We start from the raw sequence: 24,474 nt of genomic DNA on the forward strand, positions 1-24,474 counted from the left end.
TGCAAAAGATATTCTGATAAAATCCAGCCATTAGAATGTAGCAAATTATTCACAACAAACTTACTTTAAAAGGGAATTGTTTGTATTTTAGATGTAAATGTGTATCAGGTTATCTTAAGAAATGACTCTTGATCCTTACCTTGATGTACTTCCAGGATGCGATGAAAATGCATTTATATTTTGTTTTTTAAATCTTATGAATATATTTAAGTAACACCATCTTGCTCAATTTACTACTTGATATAAATACATATCTTGTTGTTAGCATTAACCAAACTATTGTACTGTAATTTAAATCAATAGATTTTAAAACATCCAATCACCACAAACATGAATGTGACATTTACATGAGATTTTATTTTTATTTTTAACATATGAACAAACCCCTTCAAAATCCGTAAAAAACACACTTATTAACTAGTGATATTATTGGAAAAAATGACGCCCAGGGCCTATTTCAAATCTGAAAGTTATTGAATTTTTTTTTACTATTTACATAACTATTTTTGAAAATTAAACAGAAGGTGTATCTTATGTTTCTGATTGAGAACAATCATCATACTTTGATTCTTAGTGAGTCAATTTTGCGTTGTCCTAGTTAGTCGTCACTTTATTTTCTTTTTAAGAAAAAGTAGTCACTTTTTCTTGACAAGTTGTATTATTATGTTCTATTACTGATTATCTATTTGACTTAATCGTCAGTGTACCCGCTTGAAAACTCCAGGTCAAAAGATGGCGCTGTTTCTAGCGTCACGTGACCAGAAGTGTACTCTCACACATGCCATTTGTATTTGTTTTCCACGTTTTAGCTAATTCAGGACAAATACCTCATCAAAACCATAGGTTGAAATAAAATGGGGAAGAAAAAAAATGACAAGAAGGCCAAAGGAGCGGAGAAGACGGCAGCCAAGATGGAGAAGAAGGTTTCAAAGAGGTCGAAGAGAGAAGAGGTGAGAAATGTAAAAAAAATAAAAGTTATGTTATCATATTTTCGTTCTGTTACATGCCAACATTTTGTGTCAGGAAATGTAATCGGTAATATACATTACATTCTGAACATGTATTAAAAATGAATGTCAAGTTGTTGACAATGAATATGTTTTATAAGCGAATACTTCAAGATCATTGTCATGTGGTTAAACCGAGTCTTCCTTTGAAACAAGGGATCAGGGATTGACGACGATAGTTCCCGGAATGTTTTGATTGTATCGAACATCCGGTGTTTATGGAGATATTATTGTCTAACAGATATTTGTAACTGTACAGAGGGGGATCTGTAAATATTCAATGGTTGCACGTGTGTTGTGATATCAACAAATGTAAATTTCACATTTGCAACTTGTATTTTTGTACACCGACCTCTGGGCATATTCCTGAAATCTCAGGCAAAATATGGAAACATTCACCACAGATGTCGATTTTTCAGCCAAGCAGTGTCAAGGAACCTTGACCAGGAGAGCATATGCACGCATCATCCTGAGGAGGACAACCTCTGTGATTCTTCTCTACCTCATCTGTAGTACACTGTAAAAGTGAGCCCATTGAGTGCACGGCAGCAGGTCCCTCTGCTGCTGTACTCGTACTGCAGCATTTAAGAGCCTTAAGCACAGTTTCTCCCAGTTACACAATATTTTCCAGTGTCCAAATTGAGTGATTAAAAAGTTTTTTATTTTTTTATTTTTTGTAAAAACAACTCTGCAACTCAGAATTATGTATATTTTTTTTAATTTGTGTGCATGTCAAAGTGCTCCCATAATATGTTATAGTTTAACCCTGTTGCTTGTGCCACTGATGTCTCCAGGAAGATCTAGAAGGTCTGATAGCCGAGTTTCAGAAGCTGGATGCACAGAAGACACAAGTTGTGGAGACTCCATGTCCTCCCCCGTCTGCCAGGTGGAGTTTCTCATTATAACCGTTTGAATTCTGATCACAGTAACTTAAATTCAACAGTTGTGTTTCAGATTACAGGCTTCGCTCTCCGCCCATCCCGACAAAGGCGAACTGATTTTGTTCGGAGGAGAATTTTTTAACGGAAAGAGGGTAACAACATGGTACAAGAGCTTTGAAATCTCCTGAGACTAATTTGACTGGATCTGCTTTAAGACATACGTCTACAACGATCTCTTCATCTACAACATCAAGAAGAACAGCTGGATAAAGTCTGAGATCCCCAACCCTCCCCCACCCCGCTGCTCCCACCAGGTCTTTACATCCTTCTGTTAAACACTTAATTCACTTCAGCACACATTGGGTATCATTCGTGAGGTGCTAGTAAATCCCTGTGCAGATTTGTACATAAGGTCTCTGCTACTAAAAACTCGTGGATTCATTAACCACAGAGAACACTCAGATTTGAGCTTAAACAGGAGTGTATTTGATGAGTACCAAAATTGAGAGCAGTTAATGTAAGTTAATCTCCATCAGTTGGTGGATAAACCTTGGACATGTAGTGGACAAAGACTAGCATAAATATTCAATATCAAACCAACTTTACTTAAGTCGGCTAATCTTGCCTCTGTAGAACATGGAACATATTTTAGATAAAACGTAAATGATTTGACACGAAACTGGGGGTAAATAAACACACAAAAGGAACATTTCAGCCATGGTAGGAGTGATTTCACAGTCATGATTGAGCAAACCTATCTTTGTCAGGAAATATACCTGATGGTTGTTTCATATTTTAATATTATTAGTCTGTATTCTTATGGGTTGTTTATTTTTAAGCATTCATCATGTAGAAAGAATGTGTAATCTATTCAGTTGGTTTCATGATCAATCATCAAAATTGTCTGACCTGGCGTTGAGCTCAATGTCAGACTGTAGTGTCAAAATGTCATGTACTAAGAAATGAGTGGACTTTCTACTAAAAACAGTCGCAGAAGTATGATTTATGCAGATGTATGAATCTGCGTGTGACACTAATCCAAACTCTTTTCCTTTGTTCATCCAAATCAACGTAGAATTAAGCACAGATGTGTTCCTAAAAATGTCAATCATATTTCAATGAACCAGAACCTGAAATTCTTCTCTCAGGGATCAGAAAAAAACTAAATGAAAACAAGAATTTAAGCGAGATAAACCGTTTATTTTTCATTAATTTTTAAACTTTACTGACATCTAGCGTATCGTTAATGTGTCTCTGATAAACATTTCTCAACATGACTAGTGAGCGCTTACATGGATCTGAGTAGTAAATATGTAAGTCTGCCACCTTCAAACTTGTCAACAACAAATTTTCACGCTCTTTTCATCCTTGATACAAATTAATGTTGGCATGGAAAACTATGTGTGCACACAGGAACAAGGGGGAGCTCAGATCAGCTCCTCTTGTTGGCAATCAAAAGGTTATTGCGCCGATTGGTTAATGTGCAGGAATTCTTGCAACAAATTTCATATTAAATGATGTTTTTTTTTTTCTAATATCTTATTTTCAATTATATTTAATTACATTTATCTATCTATATTCGTCTGTGTCATTTTATGGAAAAGTGCATGTTGATGTTTGTATCACTGGTCATTTAGTTAAGAAGGTAAAACTGGTACTGGTGAATAGGTTTTTCAAACCTTTGCGAGCCACATTTAATTTCTAGGCAGGCAGAATTTGGCCCTAAGACCTGGGTTAGACGTATACCTTTTAATAATACAAATTCTTGTCAAGTGTCAAAACCTTTGGTCCGCAGGCGGTTGTTGTCCCTCAGATGGGCAGTCAGCTCTGGATATTTGGGGGAGAATTTGCATCCCCCAACGAAGAACAATTCTACCACTACAAGGACCTGTGGGTACTGCACTTGTCCACAAACATCTGGGAGAACATCAAGTACGATAGCCTGTCCTCACTGCAGGAATGGATCGTTTCCTTACTCATGTTTGTTTGTTCAGGGCTCCTGGAGGTCCATCTGGTCGCAGCGGTCACCGCATGGCCCTTAGCAAGAGGCAGCTGATTGTCTTCGGTGGATTTCACGAGAACACAAGGTAGGACAAGAAGGTGGTCCGTGCTCTGGGACAACACGTCGTCCTCACAAGTTCAGGTTTTTTGCGAAGATATTTTTAGTAGAATTTGAATGAAATGATTAGTTTAACTACTTTCTATACCTCATTGTCCGCTTTATCCGGAGTGAGATTGAGGGGACAAACGCTTCAGCAGAGAGGCCCAGACTAGCTACACCACTCCTGCGAGTCTTCAAGGAGGCATCCTGATCAGATGGATACATAGATGGATAGATATTTTATTTATCCCCTGGAGGAGAAATTGTTTTAATAACACCTCCATCAATACAAACATCAATAAATGCATGTAAAAACAATCAAATAAATACATAAATACAATGCATAAACACATAAAAGGCATAAATGGATAATTCAGAAATGGCCAAAAAGGGTAAAAAGGGAATATTAAGCATGAGGGAGATCATGCTCATCAGGTACATTTGCCTGCTCACATCAAAATACCTCAGCCTCCTCAGAATGAAGAGTCTGCTGTGACCCTTTCTCTACACTGCATTCCCCTGAGCCGACTAGTCCAGTCTGTGATCAAGGTGGACTCCCAGGCACTTGTATGACTGGACCACATCAATGACCTGTCCATTCACTGTGACTGGCTGATGGGAGGGACTCCTGCGAAAGTCAATGATCTCACCTTGGTCTTGGACGCATAAAGGATCAGACCATTTATCTTGCTCCAGTCCTAAAACGCAGCCACCAAGTCCCCTTGTGATCCACAGCTTATCAGTTTAAGCTTTGATAATTATCATAACACTTTTTTGTACTATATATTTACTGCAGTTTGTCCTGATGAATTGACTCATGTTTGTTTTGAATCCTTTTCTTATATAAAGAACCGCAGTGAAAAGGCAAAGTTGGAGGCACAAGCTAATGAGCCTCCACAAACTATGTCGCATCTTCATTGAGGCGTAGAGACTTTTAAAACCAAAGGAAATATGGTGGACTTTTACAACATAGTAACAGAGGTGTCGAAGAGCAGGTGCATGGACTTTATCTACACATAAAGAAATGGTTTTAATCTCAATTTTATAAAAAAGAGGCGAGACTAAGAAAAATGCAATAGAATATTTAAAAACTACATTTTGGCCTTAAATTAAATATTATTTGATTTTCCTCACACTTATTTTGAATAATAAAGTTCTACCTTACATTACCTTAATTTAATACTCAATATTTATATTTTTACGATAGTAAACATTGTTCCGGTTTGCCTTAATCAAGGAAGGCTTGACGCAATATTAACCAATCAGAAGCTACAAAAGGCGGTCATTACAGCACCACTTGTGTAACACCCTCGCTCGGGATTCTTCGCTCTTGAGCCAAACTTAAATCTGGAGAGTTTTCGCTTAACACTCATCTTTTAGATTAAGAGCATTGAATCAGTTGCGTCTTCCTTGTAATCCTTTAATAACTTGAAAAGGCTTAGCAAACGTGGATTTAAACAGTATAGAGTATGACATTGATATTAGTTAATTCATCCTTTTCTATAGCCATTGATCGTTTTAAACAAATTTCGATTTTCAGCCAATTGAAAGGTCTCAGATCATTAAATTCATACATAGATCGATAGATAGATAAACTTTATTAATCCCTCTGGAGGTCTCCTTCAGGAAATTGTTTTTCCAGCCAGCACACAACACAGATGATAGATTCATTCAACAAGAACAAGAACAAAGTGCAATAAAAAGAAAGTGCAAGATGACACAATCTTAGTCTAAAGATAAAGAACATAAATCAAAGAAATATAACAGACAAAGGATACAAAGATTAACATGGAATATCATCCTTCACTCCGATCCTGCCCCAAAACTACAAACTAATAGCACGAGGAATGAATGAGTTCCTGCTTATATTAGTGTTGCATCTGGGAAGGAGCATTCGTGCTCCATCTGCTTCTCTGCCCATTGATGACAGTGTTCAGAAGATGACTGATGGACAGTCTACTGACTCCTTCAACAAACATCTTAAAACATTTTTATTTGTTCAGGCTTTTCCTTGATTTTTCTGGAACTCCTGTGTTGTTCTCAGTATTATCTTGACCTTTAAAGTATATATTTTATTGAGTATTGTTTTGATTGTTTAAGCGCTTTGTGACCCTGGTCTGGAAAAGCACTCTATAAATTCAAATTACTTACTTACTTACAGTAGTTCGTCCAGTGATCTCCTCACTAGACAAGCTTTTGCTTTTCCCGCTGTTCCCTTTCGGGACATGCTTGTAATATGTGAACTATGATGAAATGTGATGTTGATGATCTAAACTGTCATGCCCGAAAAAAAAAAAAAAAAAAAATGGATTCATTAACATCATTAATTCATTGAATGAAGGCTATCACTCCATTTTGCAATTCCATGCCCTGTGGAGAGCACTTGATCGGAACCAGTTTCATCCTACAACAGGACAATGACCCAAAGCACACCTCCAAGTTATGCCAGAGCTATTTCAAGATGAAGCAACTGGTATTCTGTCTGTAATGGAGTGGCCAGAACAGTCACCAGATCTCAACTCCATTGAGCTGTTGTGGGAGAAGCTTGACCGTATGGTACACCAGAAGTGACCATTAAGTCAATCCAACTTGTGGAAAGTGCTTCAGTAAACACGGTGTGAATTTAATTTAGTTTACCTCAACAAATGTTGACTATATTTTCTATTCTTTTTGCAACTCTTTGAACGTTTTGTCGTGTACATCGTGTACATCATAATAATTGTATCATTATTGTTATTATTATTATCATGTCAACAATGCAGATTACCAAATAAAAGGACATTCATAACAAAATTATTTTTTATCTTACTTATTTACAATAATGTACAGCTCTCTTACTGAGTTTATTTACTTGAGATTTAAATTTTAAAACCTGTGCGTCTTGAGGGGGGCAGCTGCTTCATGACTGAAAGCTGAAGGACCTTCGTTCATGATTTCCGTCCTAAACATATTTTTGATGCAACGAACACTTAATAATTACATTAGTAGAAAAGACAGAAATAGAGTCTAGGTTTTTTTTCAAGTGTTTTTCAAATAACTTTTTCAATTTCAAAACCTCCAACACTTGCTTTATCCACCTATGCCACCTGTAAATTAGCAGGGATAGCTTGGCTAAGTCACCAAAAGTGTTTAAGTCATGCACTTAAATTGAGTCATTATTGTCCATAAAGGAATGTCTTTAAATTACATTTTACTTGCTCACACTAAAGGATAATTAATTTCCAAGGTGGTAAATATTTTATTTTTCATGATTACTTGGGCACCATTTTGGATGAGTGTCTGTTACCATTAATAACTTCTGCTTCCTTGTCTTATTCAGAGACTTCATCTACTACAACGATGTCTATAGCTTCTCTCTGGAGACCTTCAGCTGGAGCCGCCTTGCCCCCTCCGGCCCTGGCCCCTCACCACGCTCCGCTTGTCAGATGATCCCCACGCCAGACGGCCTCATTGTCTATGGGGGTTACTCCAAAACTGTGAGTATGTTTGCTTCTGTATGTACAGTATGTTTGAGTCATGTGATGTGTGTGTTTTGCAGAGGGTGAAGAAGGACGTTGATAAAGGAATGATACTTTCTGACATGTTTCTCCTGAAGAGAGATGGGAAAGAAGAACAAGGTGCTGAAATCTGTCACTGAGAAAGAAACTCCTGAGCTATTGACAATCTGTCGTATTTTTACTTCGTCCAGAGAAGTGGTCATGGTCCAGGCTCAATCCCTCTGGGAACAAACCACCTCCCCGCTCTGGCTTCTCTCTGGTGGTAGGAGTCGCAGGCAGAGCCTTGCTGTTTGGAGGTGTCACAGATGAGGAAGAGGAGGAAGACATGGAGAGTGACTTCTTTAACGACCTTTACCTGTACGACATGGTCAAAAACCGCTGGTTTCCTGGACTGCTGAGGGTGAGGATGCAAATCTGATGGTAAACTGGATGAAGCTAATTAAGCTGATGGAGCTAAACAAGTTGAATCAGGGAACTGGATGAACCTTATGTAACCAATTTTGAACTGAATGAATTGGACATAAACCAATTGTGAATACTAGAAATCTGACTTTTAAACTGTGAAATGAACAAACCTGACCTTGAAATAGTGATTTAAGCTATAATGATTTTGAAAATAACTAATTGAATGTCCCTGATGTTTTGTTTGAGGAACTAAAGTTCAAGGAGCAAACTGAACAAACCTTTTTATTCTGTTTCAGGGCAGCAAGAGTGAGAAAAAGAAGCGCAGGAGAGGCAAGAAGGAGGGCGGAGGAGAGGAGGGGTCAGTAAAAGACGAGGAGAAGGCTGGACCCTCAGAGGTTGTCCGAGAGGTGGTGACGGAGGACGGGACAGTGATGACCATCAAAGAGATTATCCCTGCTGCCCACGAGGAAGATAGTGATGAAGAAGAGCAGGAGGAAGATGACGATGGTACACAAAAGCCTACATTCTTACATAAAAACAACTAAACATTGTACAAACTATGACAACTATGACAGACATATATATGAGAAGTTTCCGTCTTCAGCTGCAGCCTGCTGTCCCCTAGTGGAACCGTGCCCGAGGTCCAGCGCCATGGCAACTGTGCAGCAGGGGAGGCTCTTCCTGTATGGGGGGATGTTCGAGGTCGGGAGCCACCAGTTCACACTTAACGACCTCTACAGCCTCGAACTGCACAAGATGGACCAGTGGGAGGTCCTGGTGGAGATGGACCCCAGTTAGTGTACCCCTAAGGCAGGTCTTAGCTGTCGAGGTAGACCGCTTCATAGATGTTCTTTCTTCACAGAGGCCCAAGAGTGGCTGGAGGAGTCTGAGGATGAGGATGATGATGATGAAGAGGAGGAAGTGGAGGGAGCTGAAGGAGAGTCTGAGGAAGAGAGCGAGAATGAACAAGGTAAAAATGTCTTCATATCTGTTGCTAGCTCCTTTAATTAGTGTCTTACAGATGGAAAGATCACTCTTATGACACCTGAACCTAGGCCAGTCTGTCAAATACGACACCCAGGTTTCTCAGGCTCAGTTTGACAAAGACATGTCTCTAGTTCAACACTGAAAAAACTGACCAGAAACTGTTTCCTTCAACTGAGAAAATTCTCTAAACTTTGGAAAATGTTGTTACAACACGATCTGGAGCTTGTAATCCATGTGTTTGTGACTTCTCGTTTAGACTATTGTAACAGTTTATTTTCGTGTCTAAACAATAAGGAGCTGTCTCGCCTGCAGTGAGAATTCTGACCCGCTTTAGTAAAATAACTCGCATTTCTCTGCCAGTTTCTTTCAGGATCAATTTTAGCGATCTGGTTCTTACTTTCAGACCTATTCATGGTCAGGCTCCTCCTTACATCAGTGATCTGATCCAGCCTTACACCCCAGCTCGGGCTCTGAGGTCTGTGGATAAGAATCTACTGATGGTTCCTCGCACATGTTTCCGGATCAGAGGAGAGAAATCCTTCCGGGCTGTTGCTCCTAAGCTTTGGAACGATCTTCCTCTCTCTTTGCGCTTGATGGATCTACTGACTCCTTTAAGAAACATCTTCAAGACTATCTTATTTGTGCAGGCTTTTCCCTGACTTTCTGGAATTCCTGTGTCTATCTTATGTGTCCTGATCTTTTAAATATATATTAACCATGTATTGTATTGTGATTGTTAAAGCGCTTTGTGACCCTGGTATAGAAACGTGCTCTAGAAATAACCATTACTTACTTACTATTCCAACAATATACTTGACATCATTTACAAAATAACTCAGGGAAATATCAACATGTTGATTTCAGAGTCCCCAACTGCTAGTTTAGAGTTACACTTCTGTTGTGCTAAGGCCTTGACACACGGCGCCAATTATCAAGCGTCTGGCACCGTCAGGCAGTCAACATTGGAACACATCTCTTCACCTCCTGCTCCATGTACTCATTTATTTACGTCAATGTCTTGAATTGTTGTCCTATTCACATGCAACCTTTCATGTGAGTCACCTTCATCTCAACATTTGTACATTATCATTGTGTCTGATTCATGGTCATTTTGTGCTAATAATGATACAGAAGGACAATATTGTTGACATGACATTAATGATCATTCTATTCTATTTCTAGATAATCACAATTATTTCCCTATATCTTGCTTGACACGAATATTTTATCTTTCCCTCAACGGGTGAAAACATAGACCGTTCTCGACTAGTCCAAGAGCATTTCCAGTTTTCACTTTTCTCTGACGTCACATGCTGCAGCGTCACCTGCTGTCGAACATGCGCAGAACGTACACTTTTGCCAACAGTCTCTTTGGTGTGTAGTGAGGCATTTTTTCGAGCAACGGGGCCAGACTACACTGGACTGGCCGACGCTCGACAATCGGCGCGGTGTGTCAAGGCTTTTACTCTATAACATAGACCTGATGTTTGTTTCAGATGAGGAGGAGCATCCAGCAGTGCAGGAGGGCGAGTCGTTGAATGACTATCAGGCCCGCACTATACAGTACTGGACTACGCTGGCCTGGAGCAAGATGGGTGCCGACGCCAAAGAGAAGAAAGTCTGTAAAGTGGCAACAGCTATGGCCAAAGTCTTTTATGAAGAGCCAGTAGATGAGTCAAAGTGTGTCTGAGCTTGTGTGTGTGTTTACATGAATTCAAATGTATACACCAATCCAAATGTAAAATTTGGATCTGTGTATTGAAAGTCTGATTCATGTTTCTTTTTTTTTTTAATACATTTTAAAAAACATTTTTTCGTTTTTTATACTTGCCTTGGTGAACAGAACTATGGTGGGTTGTAAATAAACACAAACACTATTGCTGTGTCTCAAATCGCATACTTCTCTTAGTGCAATGGCATTTAGTATGCATCAGGATAGTGTACGTACTAACTAGTACGAAAATTCTCGACCGATAGTATTGTAAGTAAGTAATTTTTATTTGTATAGCGCTTTTCCAGACCAGGGTCACAAAGCGCTTAAACAATCAAAACAATATTAAATAAAGTATATACTTTAAAGATCAAGATAAAACTGATAACACAACGGGAGTTCAAGAAAATCAAGGAAAAGCCTGAATAAATAAAAACGTCTTAAGATGTTTCTTAGAGGAGCAGGATTAACATAATTACAGTATTCACATGAGCATCCGCCCTCAGGCATGCGCAGCGGCCTCTCTAACTCCGACAGCAACGAGGCAGAGAAAGTCGATCACAGTTTATATCGCACTACAGTATTGACAAACTGACGATGTTTGAATGTAAAGTAAAACATTGTTTTATAGTGTCAGGCGACCGTATTGCAAGCAATTTAAAGATACAAGAAACAATTTACTTATACATCGTTTTGACAATGTGTCAATTTTATTGAAAAGGTCATTTTATTTTTATTTAATGTTTTCCATTTTTATAATGTATGCCCTACAAAAAAAACCTGTGTTTCTAACACTACTGGCAATAAACATTTTCAAATGTTCATATTATTGTGATTTGTTCTCTTAATATAATACTGTTGGGATATACCCTACTTTATTGATTTTTGTTCTCAAAGGTAAACAGGCTTGTAAAACAATGGGGAAACGTGTTTAGGCTGATTATTCCAGTTGCATACGGACAATGCGTACAATTCTACAGTTTGTTTACAAGTCTGTTTATTAACTCTGCAACACAAACACTTTGAAAAGCGAATTATTTCGGAACTTGAATGTTTGTATTGCATTATACAGTTGTGCATTATTATTAGTTAAACAGCTTCAGCCAATCAGCGGCTTCACCACAATAATTAATTAATCAATAATTTGCTTTTCAAATAAAGAAGAAGAAGAACAAACCACAATAATATCATGGAAATTAGAAAATGTTAGTTGCCAGTAGTGGTTTTTTTGTAGTGCATACATTATACAAATGAAACACATTAAATAAAATTAAAATGACTCGTTCAATAAAGTGGGCATATATTTATACATTTAATAAATAAATAAGGGAAAAAATCGAAATGAAGAAGATACAAGATACAACATACCTGCACGGCAAACTGCAGGATCTACTTCAAAACGAATGTTTTACTAAGTATCAGCAGAAGTCAAAATAATCCAGATCAGGAATAAGGAAGATTTGGGTACAACGACTAAGGTATGACGCACGAACACCCCATAACTACACTACAGTAAAGTACAATGGTTTTTACATGGACTGAAATATGATGGGTCTATCTGAAAGGATGGCTGAGCAGAATAGTGTGGAGCTCATTATAAATCAACATCATGTGAAACGTACCTTATCTGGCCCGAATGAAAGAACTGACCCAGATAATCAGTTCTATTATAACAAGTCTGAGAGATGCCACTACTACAGTGAAGAACAATTCAACGCCAGCATTGACATGGATGGAAAACTATCTTTAATTCACTTTAATAGCAGGGGTCTATACACCAACTTCGGCCACATCAAGGAATACCTAAATCACTTCAAAAGACCCTTCAGTATAACCGGGTGTCATAAACATGGATTAAAAAAGACAAAGGGAAAGATTTTTTCCTGGATGGATATAATCTTGTATGTGTTAACAGGAAAAGCGGAGGAGGAGTGGCTCTGTTCATCTACAATACCATCAAGTATGAGACTTTACAAAGCATGTCAAAAGCTGTTGATAACTTATTAGGATGTGTAACGATAGAAATCTGTTTGACGAAAGGTAAAAATATTGTTCTAAGCTGTGTTTACAGAGCACCTGACTCAAAAATAGAAGATTTTAATGAATATATGGGTGAAATATTCTCTAAAGTAAGTCAAAAGAGTTCTTATCTGTAGCGATATAAATATTGACTTGCTAAATCATAAATTAGAATTGATGAGTTCGAAACACAGTGCTACTTTAATTGATATTTTTTTTTCACAAATGTTAATGACATAGCAAGAGTTCTCCTTATAAATGACATAAGTGACCACCTACCAATCTTTGCCATCTATGACTGGAAATGCACAGTGAGACAGGCTCAGAACAAAAACACATACTGTACATTAGGGTCAGGACTGAAGGAGGGTTGAATACACTGAGTAATGAACTACTGAGGCAGAGCTGGAACAATGTTTACAATGAAACAGATGTGAATGATGCATATGATTATTTTCTGCAAACTGAACACTTAAGTTTAACACACTTAGTGTTTTAAACACTTAAAACACTCTATGGCATACACTGTCTTGTGAAAAAAAGACACACAAATCAGAAAAAGGAGGTGAAACCATGGCTTACAAAAACATTAATAAATGCCTACAGGAAAAAAAAATACTGTGTACAGACAGTTCAAAAAATCTAGGACGATCCAGTCAGAAATTAGATACAAAAGGCACAGAAACAAACTAAACAGTATCTTAAATTTATTAGCAGAAAACATGAAGCATACTCAAATATTATGGGATATTAAGAAATGTTACTGACAATAAACCCTTAAAACCGAGTTACCCCCCTACTGCAAGTACAAAATGCAGAAAGAGAACCCAGAAATCAAAACGAACAGATTTAATAATTTTTTTGTGAACATCTGGCTGGAGCTAACCAAGGACATTCCGGTCTCACCCCTACATTGGGACCACTTTGATAAGAACACAGACATGAACCAAAGCTCCCAGTTTCTCACTCAATATTAGAGAAGCTATTTAACAATAGGCTAGATGATTTTATCAACAAACACAAATTACTTAATGACGGTTTGCCAGTATGGATTCAGAAGGAATCACTCGACAGCCTTAGCTCTAACTGAATCTGAGGAAATTATAACTGACGCTATCAACCAAAAACTACACTCAATAGGAGGACCTGGAAAAAGCATTTGTCACCATTAACCAATATATTTTAATAGCTAAACTATATAGATATGGCACCAGAGGCGTAGTACTTGATTGGGTCAAGAGCTACTTACACAAGAGATCCCAATATGTTAAAATAGTTAACAATACATCAACCTGCTTGGACATAGTCTGTGGGGTCCCACTGGGTTCAGTTCTGGGGCCAAAATTATTTATATTATACATAAATGATATATGCAAAGTCTCAAATATTCTGAAATCAAGACTTTTTGCAGATGATACCAATATTTTCTGCTCTGGGAGTAACTTGAAACAACTCGTGGAAACAGTAAAACAGGAAATGGCCAAGCTACACTTATGGTTTAATATAAATAAAATATCATTAACTCTAGGGGAAACCAAATACATGTTATACAGGAAAAAAGGATGTAACAAAAGTGTTACATTATGGCAGCTACAGAACACACACAAATCAATTATATATCAAATCCAACATCCTTAAACTACATGACTTGATACATTATCGGACTGTACTAATGATGTACAAGGCCGCAAACAAATGCCTTTCCTCGTAATGTGTAAAGGATCTTTCATGAAAAGAAAATAACAGAATCTGAGAGGAAATATGAATTTCAGACAAATTAGCATACCGACTACTTTAAAATCCGTTTCCATATCGGTCACAGGTGTTAAACAATAGAATGTACTAGAAAAGGATGTCAAACATTCAGCAACACTTAATGTCTTCAAGAAAAAGTTCAACCATTGACCGGTACAGAATGATACATGATGGCTAATAAAGGTCAGAGACGCAAGTTAGACATGGTGTTGAGACGTTATAGGAGGATAACTAAAGATCATTCTGTAACTAAACAATGAGTTGAGCCTGAGAAACCTGAGACAGTTTGTACGTAACAGGATGTTTCATAATGTGTTTCATGAAAGTCAAGATAAACTGGGTTTTTATAGACTGTGACACTACTATGTGAGAAGTGACAGTCTTGTAAATCCACACACTAATGACAATCTATTGGTTCACGATGTCATTGACAGAGAGTTTTCAACACGGTGTACGGGTTCTGGTGAACGTACATGCCCGGACGGGACCTTCATGTCCTGCTACACCCTGGATGTTCGTGTGGAGACTCTTGTGTCTTGCTGCATTGGATGTGGATAATGTTGTGGATGTGTACATATTCTCATTCATGACAATTGCAATAATCGTCCTGGGATTTAGGATCTTCACTCTATATCTGAAAACAAGAACTACTGACTCATTCAAGAAACATATTAAGACACATTTGTGCAGGCTTTCCTTGATTCTCTGGAACTCCCGTGTTGTTCTCTGTGTTATCTTGACCTTTTAAGTATATATTTAATTGAGTATTGTTTTGATTGTTTAAGCGCTTTGTTACCCTGGTCTGAAAAAGCGCTATATAAATAAAAATTACTTACTTACTTACTTACTTACATGCATCCAGAGTACATTATATTGATTATTATTATTCATTTAATAATTTAATATTATTATTATTATTGAATTTTTGAATCTTGCTCCATTGAAAATGCACTGTGCCAGACTCAGACATGAAGTAACAGCATCGCTCATCCCTGATCTTGTTGTTGCATTGTTTGCCCGCGGCAGGGTTGCTTGTTGTAAGGCAGGGTTTTGCCTCCATCTTCCTTCAACAATACCAATGTCTGGTCCTTCCTTGTCCACAATGTCTGCCGTGTAGACACCACTGCCTTCAGTCCGGTCTGCGGTTTGCGTACGGTTTCAACAGATACTCCGTCACTAGAAAGGCCTCATCAGCAAAAATGCAGTACGGAGACAGTTTGTCATTTCCTGGGAATGGTGCAGGGATGTTGGTTGTTCTGTTAAACAGGCCACGTTCGAGTTTGCATCCATGAAACACCCCACCATCAGAAATTCGTCCATTACAACCAACATCCACGTACAGAAACTTGTACGAGCTGTCAACCAGTGCTATTATCACAATGAAAAGGCGTGTTTGTAATTGTAATGCATCGATCCGGTTCTGTGTGGTGGGCGAATGTTTATGTGTTTTCCATCCAGAGCACCCAGGCAATTTGGGAAGTTCCACTGAGCCTCGAAACCACTTGATACGTCCTGCCAATCATCCACTGTGTCTAGGCACTGAAAAAAAGAAAAGTAAAGAAAGTTAAAACTTAATCTTTTCAAATTTCAGTATTATTTGACTGATCAATATTCGTGGAGTTTGTAATATATTTATGCATTTGAAATGTTTTTTTTTTAATCTCTGAACACACTCGTATTTTGAATGAATCTTTATATCTTATAGTTTAATATTTATAACATCTACTTTAAAGCGAGAGTTGGTGAGCATAACGTAATCGAATCAGAATGTTCACTTTTTATAGCATACACAAATTATTACTCTCTGCTCCAGGACAAATTGACACGGATGCATGTGGACCCTGGTCTGGTCTCCTGGATTTCGGACCATCTTACTGAATGACCACAGTATGTCAGGCTGAAGGACATCATGTCCGACACTGTGGTGTGCAGTACAGGAGCACCTCAGGGGACAGAACTGGCCCCTCTCCTCTTCACTCCGAGCTGAGTCTTGTCCAGAAATATGCTGACGACACTGCCATTGTTGCATGAATCAGGGACAACAGCGAAGACGAAGCTGGACTCACTGGTAACAGTTGCTGAGTGGAGATCACTCGACAAACAACTGTCCATCATGGATGATGACAGTCATCTTCTGAACACTGTCATCAGTAAGCAGAGAAGCAGATGGAGCACGAATGGTCCTTCCCAGATGCAACACTAATAGACTCAAGGACTCATTCATTCTTTGGGCTATTAGATTGTACAATTCTGAGTTTGGGGGCAGGAGTGGAGTGAAAGTGTCTTGACATTCTATTTTATGTTAATCTTTGTATCCTTTGTATTTGATCTATGTTCTTTAAATTTAGACTTAGATTGTGTCATCTTGTTCTTTATTTTTATTTCTCTGTGTTGTTGTTCTTATTTTTATTTTCATGAATAATCGTCTGTATTGCTGTGTCTGATTGGAAAGACAATTTGAAATAAAGTTCTACCTACCTACCTAAAATTACATTAATGACAGAACCTCTTATGTATTTGAATATTTTTCTGACTAATGTTACGGATTGTTTATATAATTGTTTAGTACTCAACACTGTTTGCATGTAAACTTCAACACAAACCTCACCTTTTGTTCGATCTAGTGTTTCTTTAATGTAATTTACTCAACAAGCTTTTAGGAAATCAGGCGCCGGAAGAAAATAGGTGACATGAACAAAGGATAAGTGGAAATAACTTGAATCAAAGTAACACCCAAGTAACGCTCTACTGTAAACGTATTTCAGGAAGCAGAAGTGATCAATAAAAAAAAAGAGAAAAAAAGAAATGGGGCCAGAAAGGCTGTACACTGCTTTGTCATATGCTGAAGTGTCAATGCAACAAGATCAAATATTTGTTGTGATTTATTTTACAAGCTTGCTTTTATCTATTTCATAATTTTTGTGTTTTTAGTTGTTTTGTAGTATCCCTGATGGGTGTCTTAATCATTAGTTCCTATCAGCAGTTTCCCTCCATATCGGTTTACTCTGGGTTTAATAAACTAATTACATTATAAAACGATTTATTATTTTCATTATTAATTTTTATATTATTATTTTAAAATATTCCACTACACTGCACGATGATGGGCTTGTTATCTTCTTCTTCTTTTCCTTTCGGCTGCTCCCTTCAGGGGTCGCCACAGCGAATAAACCTCCTCCATCTGACCCTGTTCTCTGTATCCCCCTCTCTCACACCAACCAACTTCATGTCCTCTTTCACTACATCCATAAACCTTCTCGTTGGTCTTCCTCTAGACCTCCTGCCTGGCAGTTCCAACCCCAGCATTCTTCTACCAATATACTCACTATCCCTCCTCTGAACATGACCAAACCATCTCATTCTGGCCTCTGTCCTTATCTCCCAAACATCCAACATGTGCTGTTCTTCTGATTGACTCATTCCTGACCCTATCTTCGTGCCTCCCAAAGAGAACCTCAACATCTTCAGCTCTGCTACCTCCAGCTCTGTGGGTCGGGCTCAACAATGAGCTATACACCGATATTTTTTTTCAGGGCCGATAACCGATATTTGGAGCCGATATTAATTTCCAGTAAAAGTTAATATATTGGCATCAAATGTTTAATCATCATAGAACATCCACATTTATTTTAAAATAACAACAACAACAAAAAATCCTGTTTTCTTGAGTTCCCAGCGTCAGCAGCATCTCAAATGACTTTCTTGCTAGATTTCTAAAAAGTGACTATCCACAAATTTAGAGACTTTTTCAGATCATCAGGGGAAGGCCAGAAAGATATTATATTGTATTTCACATGCGCCTCAGAGTCACCCCAAATCCATTGCTCCTGGAGCCGATATGCCTCATAATGCCGATTATCAGTCTATCCCTATTAGATATATCAGGTTTAAAATCCAAATAATGTTTATTGTTGAGAATTATCTATGTACATTTATTGTCAGAAAATCTTCTTCATCAAATTACGTCACATCCGTAAACAAAAATCACGTCACATGTAAATTTCCCACTGCTCACATTTTACACACAAATTGCTCATGCTTCATGAAATAGACCCACTGTTTTCAGATGGTTTTCTTGCACCTATTTTGGGATATATGAGTCCTGTACACCTGAAACATAGCTAGTTGAAACCGCTTCTGCTTCTAAATTATTATTTTTGAATGACTTATACAAACAATAATATTTAGACGGTGAAGGAATTCCCTGTTAGGCTCAGTGTTTTCATTGTCGCTCTGCAACAAGTGGAGGAAGACGCCAGATGAAAGAGTGTGATCGTCACTGGACACACCAGCCTTCTTCTCTGACCCATTTTGCCTCCATCAGCTAGATGAAGAAGGGACGAGAAGATGCTGATGAATAATAGAAGAGATGGATGAGAATTAGTGTCTCTCCTTCTCCCTCACCCTCCTCTCTGCTACAGCCTTTATTTTTATTTTAACTATAGGACCCAAGACTCATGAACAAGTCATGAGATTTTGTCATGCGGAGCGTCAACGTCATGCTGATGAAAAAGAGGCAGAGATGGATGATGACAAGAAGAGGAAGTGGATGAGAAGATTTACCTTTTTGTCGCTGCAGACAGAGAGAGATGGTGGTTCTCTGACGAGTTTGGCTGGCTTTGAGAGAGAAAAGAGAACAACTATAAAATCTTTATTAACCTTTCAAAAACACTGGGGAGAGTGAGAGTTCCTCACTTAAGTAAAACGTAAAGCTCTCTTATTACATGTTTTTCTCGTAAGTTTAACTCAATACTAGAAAAGAACTCAGAGAGTGCAGACCTCTGCCCAGCCATTCACACACATATTGCAATTTTTTTCACTCTATATTTTCACTTTAAATTAATTAGTCAAACGGAGAACTGGTTGCAGTAGCGGAAATTAGAACACAGAAAGAAAGGACAAGAGCAACTTTTACACCACCAGCAGTTACACACCTTGAAGATTAAAAAAAAAAGAAATTATAAAAAATATTACCAAATTAAAATCAAACAGCAAATTTATTGACCTTAACCTTGTTGATCTCTGCCGTCCCCAGACTGTGGCCTCACCTGTGTTATGCCCCTCCCCCCTCCTTCGCAACCCTCCCCACTCTGTGTGCTATTGTGTGTTTGGTGGCTCTAGCGTCTAATCTCGGCTTGCTCTGACTTCATTACTCTAATCTAAGTTTAAATTGGTTTAACTGAGGACAGCAGGAGGAGTGCAGCACGACAGATAGACGTTCATACTCTGTGTTGTTTCATTATTGTATTCTGTACTGGAAACAAAAAAGAGAAAGATACAAAAAAAATACCCTCTTATGAATAGAATTTCAACTCAAAACAGGATCAAAATAAGTTATAGATTGTGCGAAAATATAATGAGTTCAAAATAAAATAAAATGTTCATGGTCATAAAAATCAGTCTTTCTTATATTTTCGATGTCAATGATGAGAGTACCTTAAAGTGAAAAGGAAACTGCATGTCTGTCCCTTTAAGAGCTGGATTGTGTGAAGGAGGGGGGAGCGACGCTCGCCTACAGTCGTCTCTAGAGCAGATTTTCTCAGACACACACACACACACACACACACATCCACAGTTATAGAAGGAGATTGTGCAACCGACAGCGGGAGGCCGGTAGTGCGTCAGCAGCTGTGAGAAGAAATGTCGAGTAGACGCTAAGCGACCTCAGAGATGGAGGAGAATAACAGCAAACGCTCCACTAAAGACGACACCAACTCGGGATAAACCCCTTATGGATGCAGTGGATTAGAGCTGCAGATGGACTCAAGAGCATGGAGGGATTCAATCAATTGTTTTTTCAGCTCCTTCAGTCTTCTTTGAGAGTGGGTTCACCTTGTTTGGAGCAGGAGATGGTGAAGCCCTAATTGTGAGCCGCAGTTGGACTCAAGGTAGTCTTCTATCGTCAGAAGGAGTGTTGCCCGCACATCGTGCCGGTGATCTGCTTATGGTCGAAACCATGCATGTCTGGATGGATTAAACTTCCGGGCTGTCGAGGTGGAGGCGTGCGCAGGTAGAAGAGTGTTCACGGGCAGTGGTGGATGATGGCAGCACTGGGCCCCCAGTCCTCGCTCACCGATCTTCAAGGATTGGGTCGGTGCGAAGAACCCACAGGAATGATGGTGTAAACTCACACGAGCAACTCCTACACCCACATAGTTGGCTCATCACCTTTTTTCCACCGACTCTTCTTCTCCTGAAAACATCAGGTGGCAACTGTTGGATCCAGTCCTCTCCCTTCCTCCTCCTCCTCACCCTTCACCTGAACACAATCAAGCTGTCTGTCTTCTTTCTCCCTTTTGTGTTTTCTTTTCTTTTTGTCGCGGCTTCAGAGGAATCGCAAAGACAGTTTCATGCATGTCCACTGGCGGCAGGTTCAACTTTGACGATGGGGGGTCTTACTGTGGAGGGTGGGAGGATGGCAAGGCGCACGGCCATGGGATCTGCACGGGACCGAAGGGCCAGGGCGAGTACTGTGGTTCCTGGGCTCACGGCTTTGAGGCGCTGGGGGTCTATACCTGGCCCAGCGGGAACACTTATCAGGGCACCTGGGGTCAGGGCAAAAGACATGGGGTGGGTGTGGAGAACAAGGTCCGGTGGGTGTACAAGGGAGAGTGGACGCACGGGTTTAAGGGACGCTACGGTGTACGGGAGAGCACAGGCATGAGTGGGAAGTACGAAGGAACTTGGAACAACGGGCTGCAGGACGGATACGGGACAGAGACATATTCGGATGGAGGTAAGTTAATGCATCATTTTCCTCTTTTTTGTGTACCACAAAGGGGGTAATAAAGTCATTACACACTTTTGTGGTAAACAACAAGCGATCCAGATGGAAAATTCAACGAAAGTCTTGACCGGACTTTGCTACCAACAGTAGACTTAAGTTCTCCTGTTGCATGTTCTTATATATCAAGAACAGAACAAGTCTCTGTGAAAGAGAAACCATGAAAGGACCAGGCTCTTGTCTTTGTGTGTGCATAGGTGATGGAAAAGTGTTAAAGTATGTTTACCAACTTTACTGAACCACATATAACAGTATAATATTTGTACCAATGCTGGCATTGTTTGTCTGCTTTAAAGCAATTTTTGGGAGAGGTCTCTGTGCCAGTAACTAGACTCTAAGGAGTTAACGCCACCTGTGCCCTTGATAGTATAAATTATCCAAGTGGGTTATTGTGTGAAACCTTTGGAGTAAAACAATTTTACAGCTTGTGTAGTTGGGAGGCATAAAGTAGCAACCTAGCACATCATTGTTTAAGAAAAGATTGGGACACAGAACTGGAAACTCTGCTGGACATTTCTCTTGTAATTACAATTAAAATGTGTCTTTGAGCCAATATCTGACATAATTGGTCCTTCGAGCCGGATTCCAAGATCTCTGATCGACAGAAGGAAAACAGACAGCTTGCTCTCTGACTGAGGAGGCCAGTGACTGGACGTGGAACTCTTGTCGACCAGAGTGACAGAATCAACGGAAACAAGGAGATTTCAGATTTGGTAAGATGAGTACACAAAATTCCACACTGTATGAATGGTTGGGGACCATAGACCTAACAATTTGCAGGGCGTTTTAAAAATCCTTGCAAATAAAACTCTAATAAAAAATAGCAAAGGTGCACCTGTAGAGGGGGATGGTAAATAATTGAATTGCGTAAACCAGGAACAATTAGATGTTTAAAAATGGAAGAACGAATATGGATTTACTGGGAAATTAGACAAAAAAAAAACAAAACACGATGAGCTCAGTAAATCAATACTATAAAAAAAACAAAGGAGATAAAAATGTGAAAAAAATTGAAAATGAAAGCCAGCAGAAGAGAAAAATGAAGAGACCCTGGAAGTAGGGTGTTCAGTACAGCTAAATCAAAATATACAACAGAAAATCCAGCCACTGCATTCAGAGGCTGGTGGAGGAGCAGAACATCTGAAATCGGCCTTGATTACAATATGACCATAGTTGCCTAAAACTAAAGAACAACCAATTAAGTGACGATTTGTTATTGAAACTGTTTAATGAGACAATGACTTTTGACCTTGTCACTGCACTGACAAAAGGAATGACACAGGCAGTAAATGCTGTGCTTCAACCACCATTGAAGAAAAATAAATCTGTCTGATATGGAAAACACAGAACGACTCTTTCCAATGATATAAATTGCTGGACCAGGTTAAGATGGACAAAACACAATCTGGGTACTTCAGACTGATAAAAACAGTGAAATTAGAATTTGTGACATAAATACAGTAAATCCATACACTCGGCAGCGAAAACATTGATGAATTTTTGACTATGCTAGACATGCAGAGAAAATGAGAAATGACAAAATAAAATAGAAATTTTCGTTGAAGATCGTTCGAAAATTGAAGATGGTGATAAACAAATGTCCTGACAAAGCAGAGGCTGTCCTCGAATTATAGGCAACTACTCATGTAGAAATACCCAAAAAGTGGGAAAGGAAGAACACAAAGAGAAGAAGACAATAAATATGGAAACTGTTTTATTTGCCAAAAACCAGGTCACATAGCAAGAGTTTGTAAATTAAATGTTACGGAATGAAAAGATCCAACCTGTAAACCAGATGTATAAAACACATAGATCAAAATCCTTATGTTTTCTTTTGTGTACAAAATCCGTAACAAAACAATAAACTTAACTTAGAAAAAGGTAAGTGTGTGTAGTATAAGTAAAGTGTGTGTGGCTTTTTAAGTTAAATCAAGATTTAAAGTGAAATTACTGATTAAGTAAACAAATCATAATGAACATAGTTGCTTTCAGAATTTTGTATTGGTCAGTACCTAAAATTAATGAGTGGGCATAGGTGACCAATACAGGAAGGTATATTTTTTTCTAGGCAAACATTTTAACACATTAAAGTGAAACCAGCTATATCAGGCTCATTGTTGGACAGAGTTAAGTCTTTTGTAATGTCCGGTTTGCACGGGATAAGTATTACCTGTGGACCTCTAGTAATTTGTAATAATTACGGAGAATGTCTGAGTTGTAATCCTGTGCGAATGTGCCATGTCTGTGATGTGTAATATAATAATTCCGTTGGGGAGAGAAACAGAAGAAAATAAACGGTTGTCCACTTGATCTTCTCTAAACAAATAACGCTTGGTTACACTAGCTTTCTCTTTCAGTAATTGCCCTCCTTTTTTGATCTGTTTCTCTAGGTAATGTCAGTAAAAATGATTATTTTACAGACGTTGCTTAACCCGTGTGAATGATAATTATACTGTCTTGGTTAAAGAATTGCTAACTCACATAATACTCTTTTTTTGAATCAAGTCGTTGCTTTAGTTGTTCTGTGAATTTGTTTTGCTTGACTCTATATGTTTGAACTATTTTTCTGGAAGTATTTGTCCTGGCTGATAAAAGTAATTGTTACCTGTTTGAATGTTAAAGTTAGTCCTTGTTGTATAGTTTAAATTCTGACTGAGATTGTTTTCTGTGGATTTTTTGTTAAGTGTGTGTCTTTTACAAAGTGTTAACTTGATGATTGGTGTTAGGAACAGGGACCAGATTGGTTCTGTTGAGAAAATTTGAGAAATAAACTATTGAGACTTTGAGAGGTTAGAATATTTTGGAAACGTCCAAAACTTCACTGAGGTGTGTGTGTGATTATTTATATATTAGATCTATTTTCAATAGATTTGGTAATTTAAGCGTTGATGATTGCTTTAACATGGTCATCCTAAATCACCCTTTTTATCTGTGAAATGGTTACATTTTGCTTAAAAAATGTGATGATTTCTACATGGCCCTTCTTGTTGTTGACTTAACAATTACTACAAATATTTGTCTCGACTCAACTCAACTTTATTTATGAGCACTTTAAAACAACAGCAGTCAACACAAAGTGCTGTACAAGAAAATAAAAATATCACTAAAAAACTCACAAAATGTTTGATAACCTACCCTTTTTACAACAAAAATAATAAAGTCCAATAAAAAATAATAATAATAATAAAGCTGCAGCTGAAAACTCTCCTCTGATATTTTCATCTTCCTCTTGTATTCCTCCCACCTCTCTCTCTGCGTCCACCTTCGCTCAGCACGTCACAAGAGACCTACTACCTCACCTACCTTTTGGGCCACGAAAGGTGGCTC

General features: G+C 38.4%; 2 protein-coding genes across 3 annotated transcripts in view; both read left to right on the forward strand.

The window, feature by feature from the left end:
• The first annotated feature begins 777 nt into the window (after positions 1–777).
• klhdc4 (kelch domain containing 4) lies at positions 778–11,409 on the forward strand. 2 transcript variants are annotated; one of them, XM_087797065.1, is made up of 13 exons: positions 778–950; positions 1,802–1,893; positions 1,962–2,040; positions 2,104–2,202; positions 3,684–3,820; positions 3,883–3,975; positions 7,309–7,465; positions 7,528–7,606; positions 7,678–7,886; positions 8,188–8,398; positions 8,496–8,684; positions 8,754–8,861; positions 10,375–11,409. In XM_087797065.1, the coding sequence occupies exons 1-13, from the start codon at positions 855–857 to the stop codon at positions 10,566–10,568; spliced, it is 1,743 nt and encodes a 580-aa protein (XP_087653191.1). In that variant the 5' UTR covers positions 778–854; the 3' UTR covers positions 10,569–11,409. The 2 variants fall into 2 exon arrangements, with proteins under 2 accessions (XP_087653191.1, XP_087653192.1); XM_087797066.1 differs by having other exon boundaries at positions 817–950; positions 1,951–2,040.
• An 8,575-nt stretch (positions 11,410–19,984) lies between these two features.
• Positions 19,985–24,474, forward strand: part of jph3b (junctophilin 3b) — a 49,304-nt gene continuing 44,814 nt past the window's right edge. Inside the window, exon 1 of the mRNA XM_087796713.1 lies at positions 19,985–21,099. Coding sequence (XP_087652839.1) covers positions 20,718–21,099 — 382 coding nt within the window. The 5' untranslated portion in view covers positions 19,985–20,717. The remainder of the gene's footprint in view (positions 21,100–24,474) is intronic.

The sequence above is a fragment of the Callionymus lyra genome, chromosome 8 (genome assembly GCF_982586985.1).
Source record: "Callionymus lyra chromosome 8, fCalLyr1.hap1.1, whole genome shotgun sequence".
NCBI lineage: Eukaryota > Metazoa > Chordata > Actinopteri > Syngnathiformes > Callionymidae > Callionymus > Callionymus lyra.

Excerpts from the sequence above, each read along its gene's own strand:
- klhdc4 (XM_087797065.1), top strand. The coding sequence starts at position 855 with ATGGGGAAGAAAAAAAATGACAAGAAGGCCAAAGGAGCGGAGAAGACG. Across the intron at positions 8,399-8,495 it reads GCAGGAGGAAGATGACGATG|CTGCAGCCTGCTGTCCCCTA; the intron begins GTACACAAAAGC and ends TTCCGTCTTCAG. Across the intron at positions 8,685-8,753 it reads CCTGGTGGAGATGGACCCCA|AGGCCCAAGAGTGGCTGGAG; the intron begins GTTAGTGTACCC and ends CTTTCTTCACAG.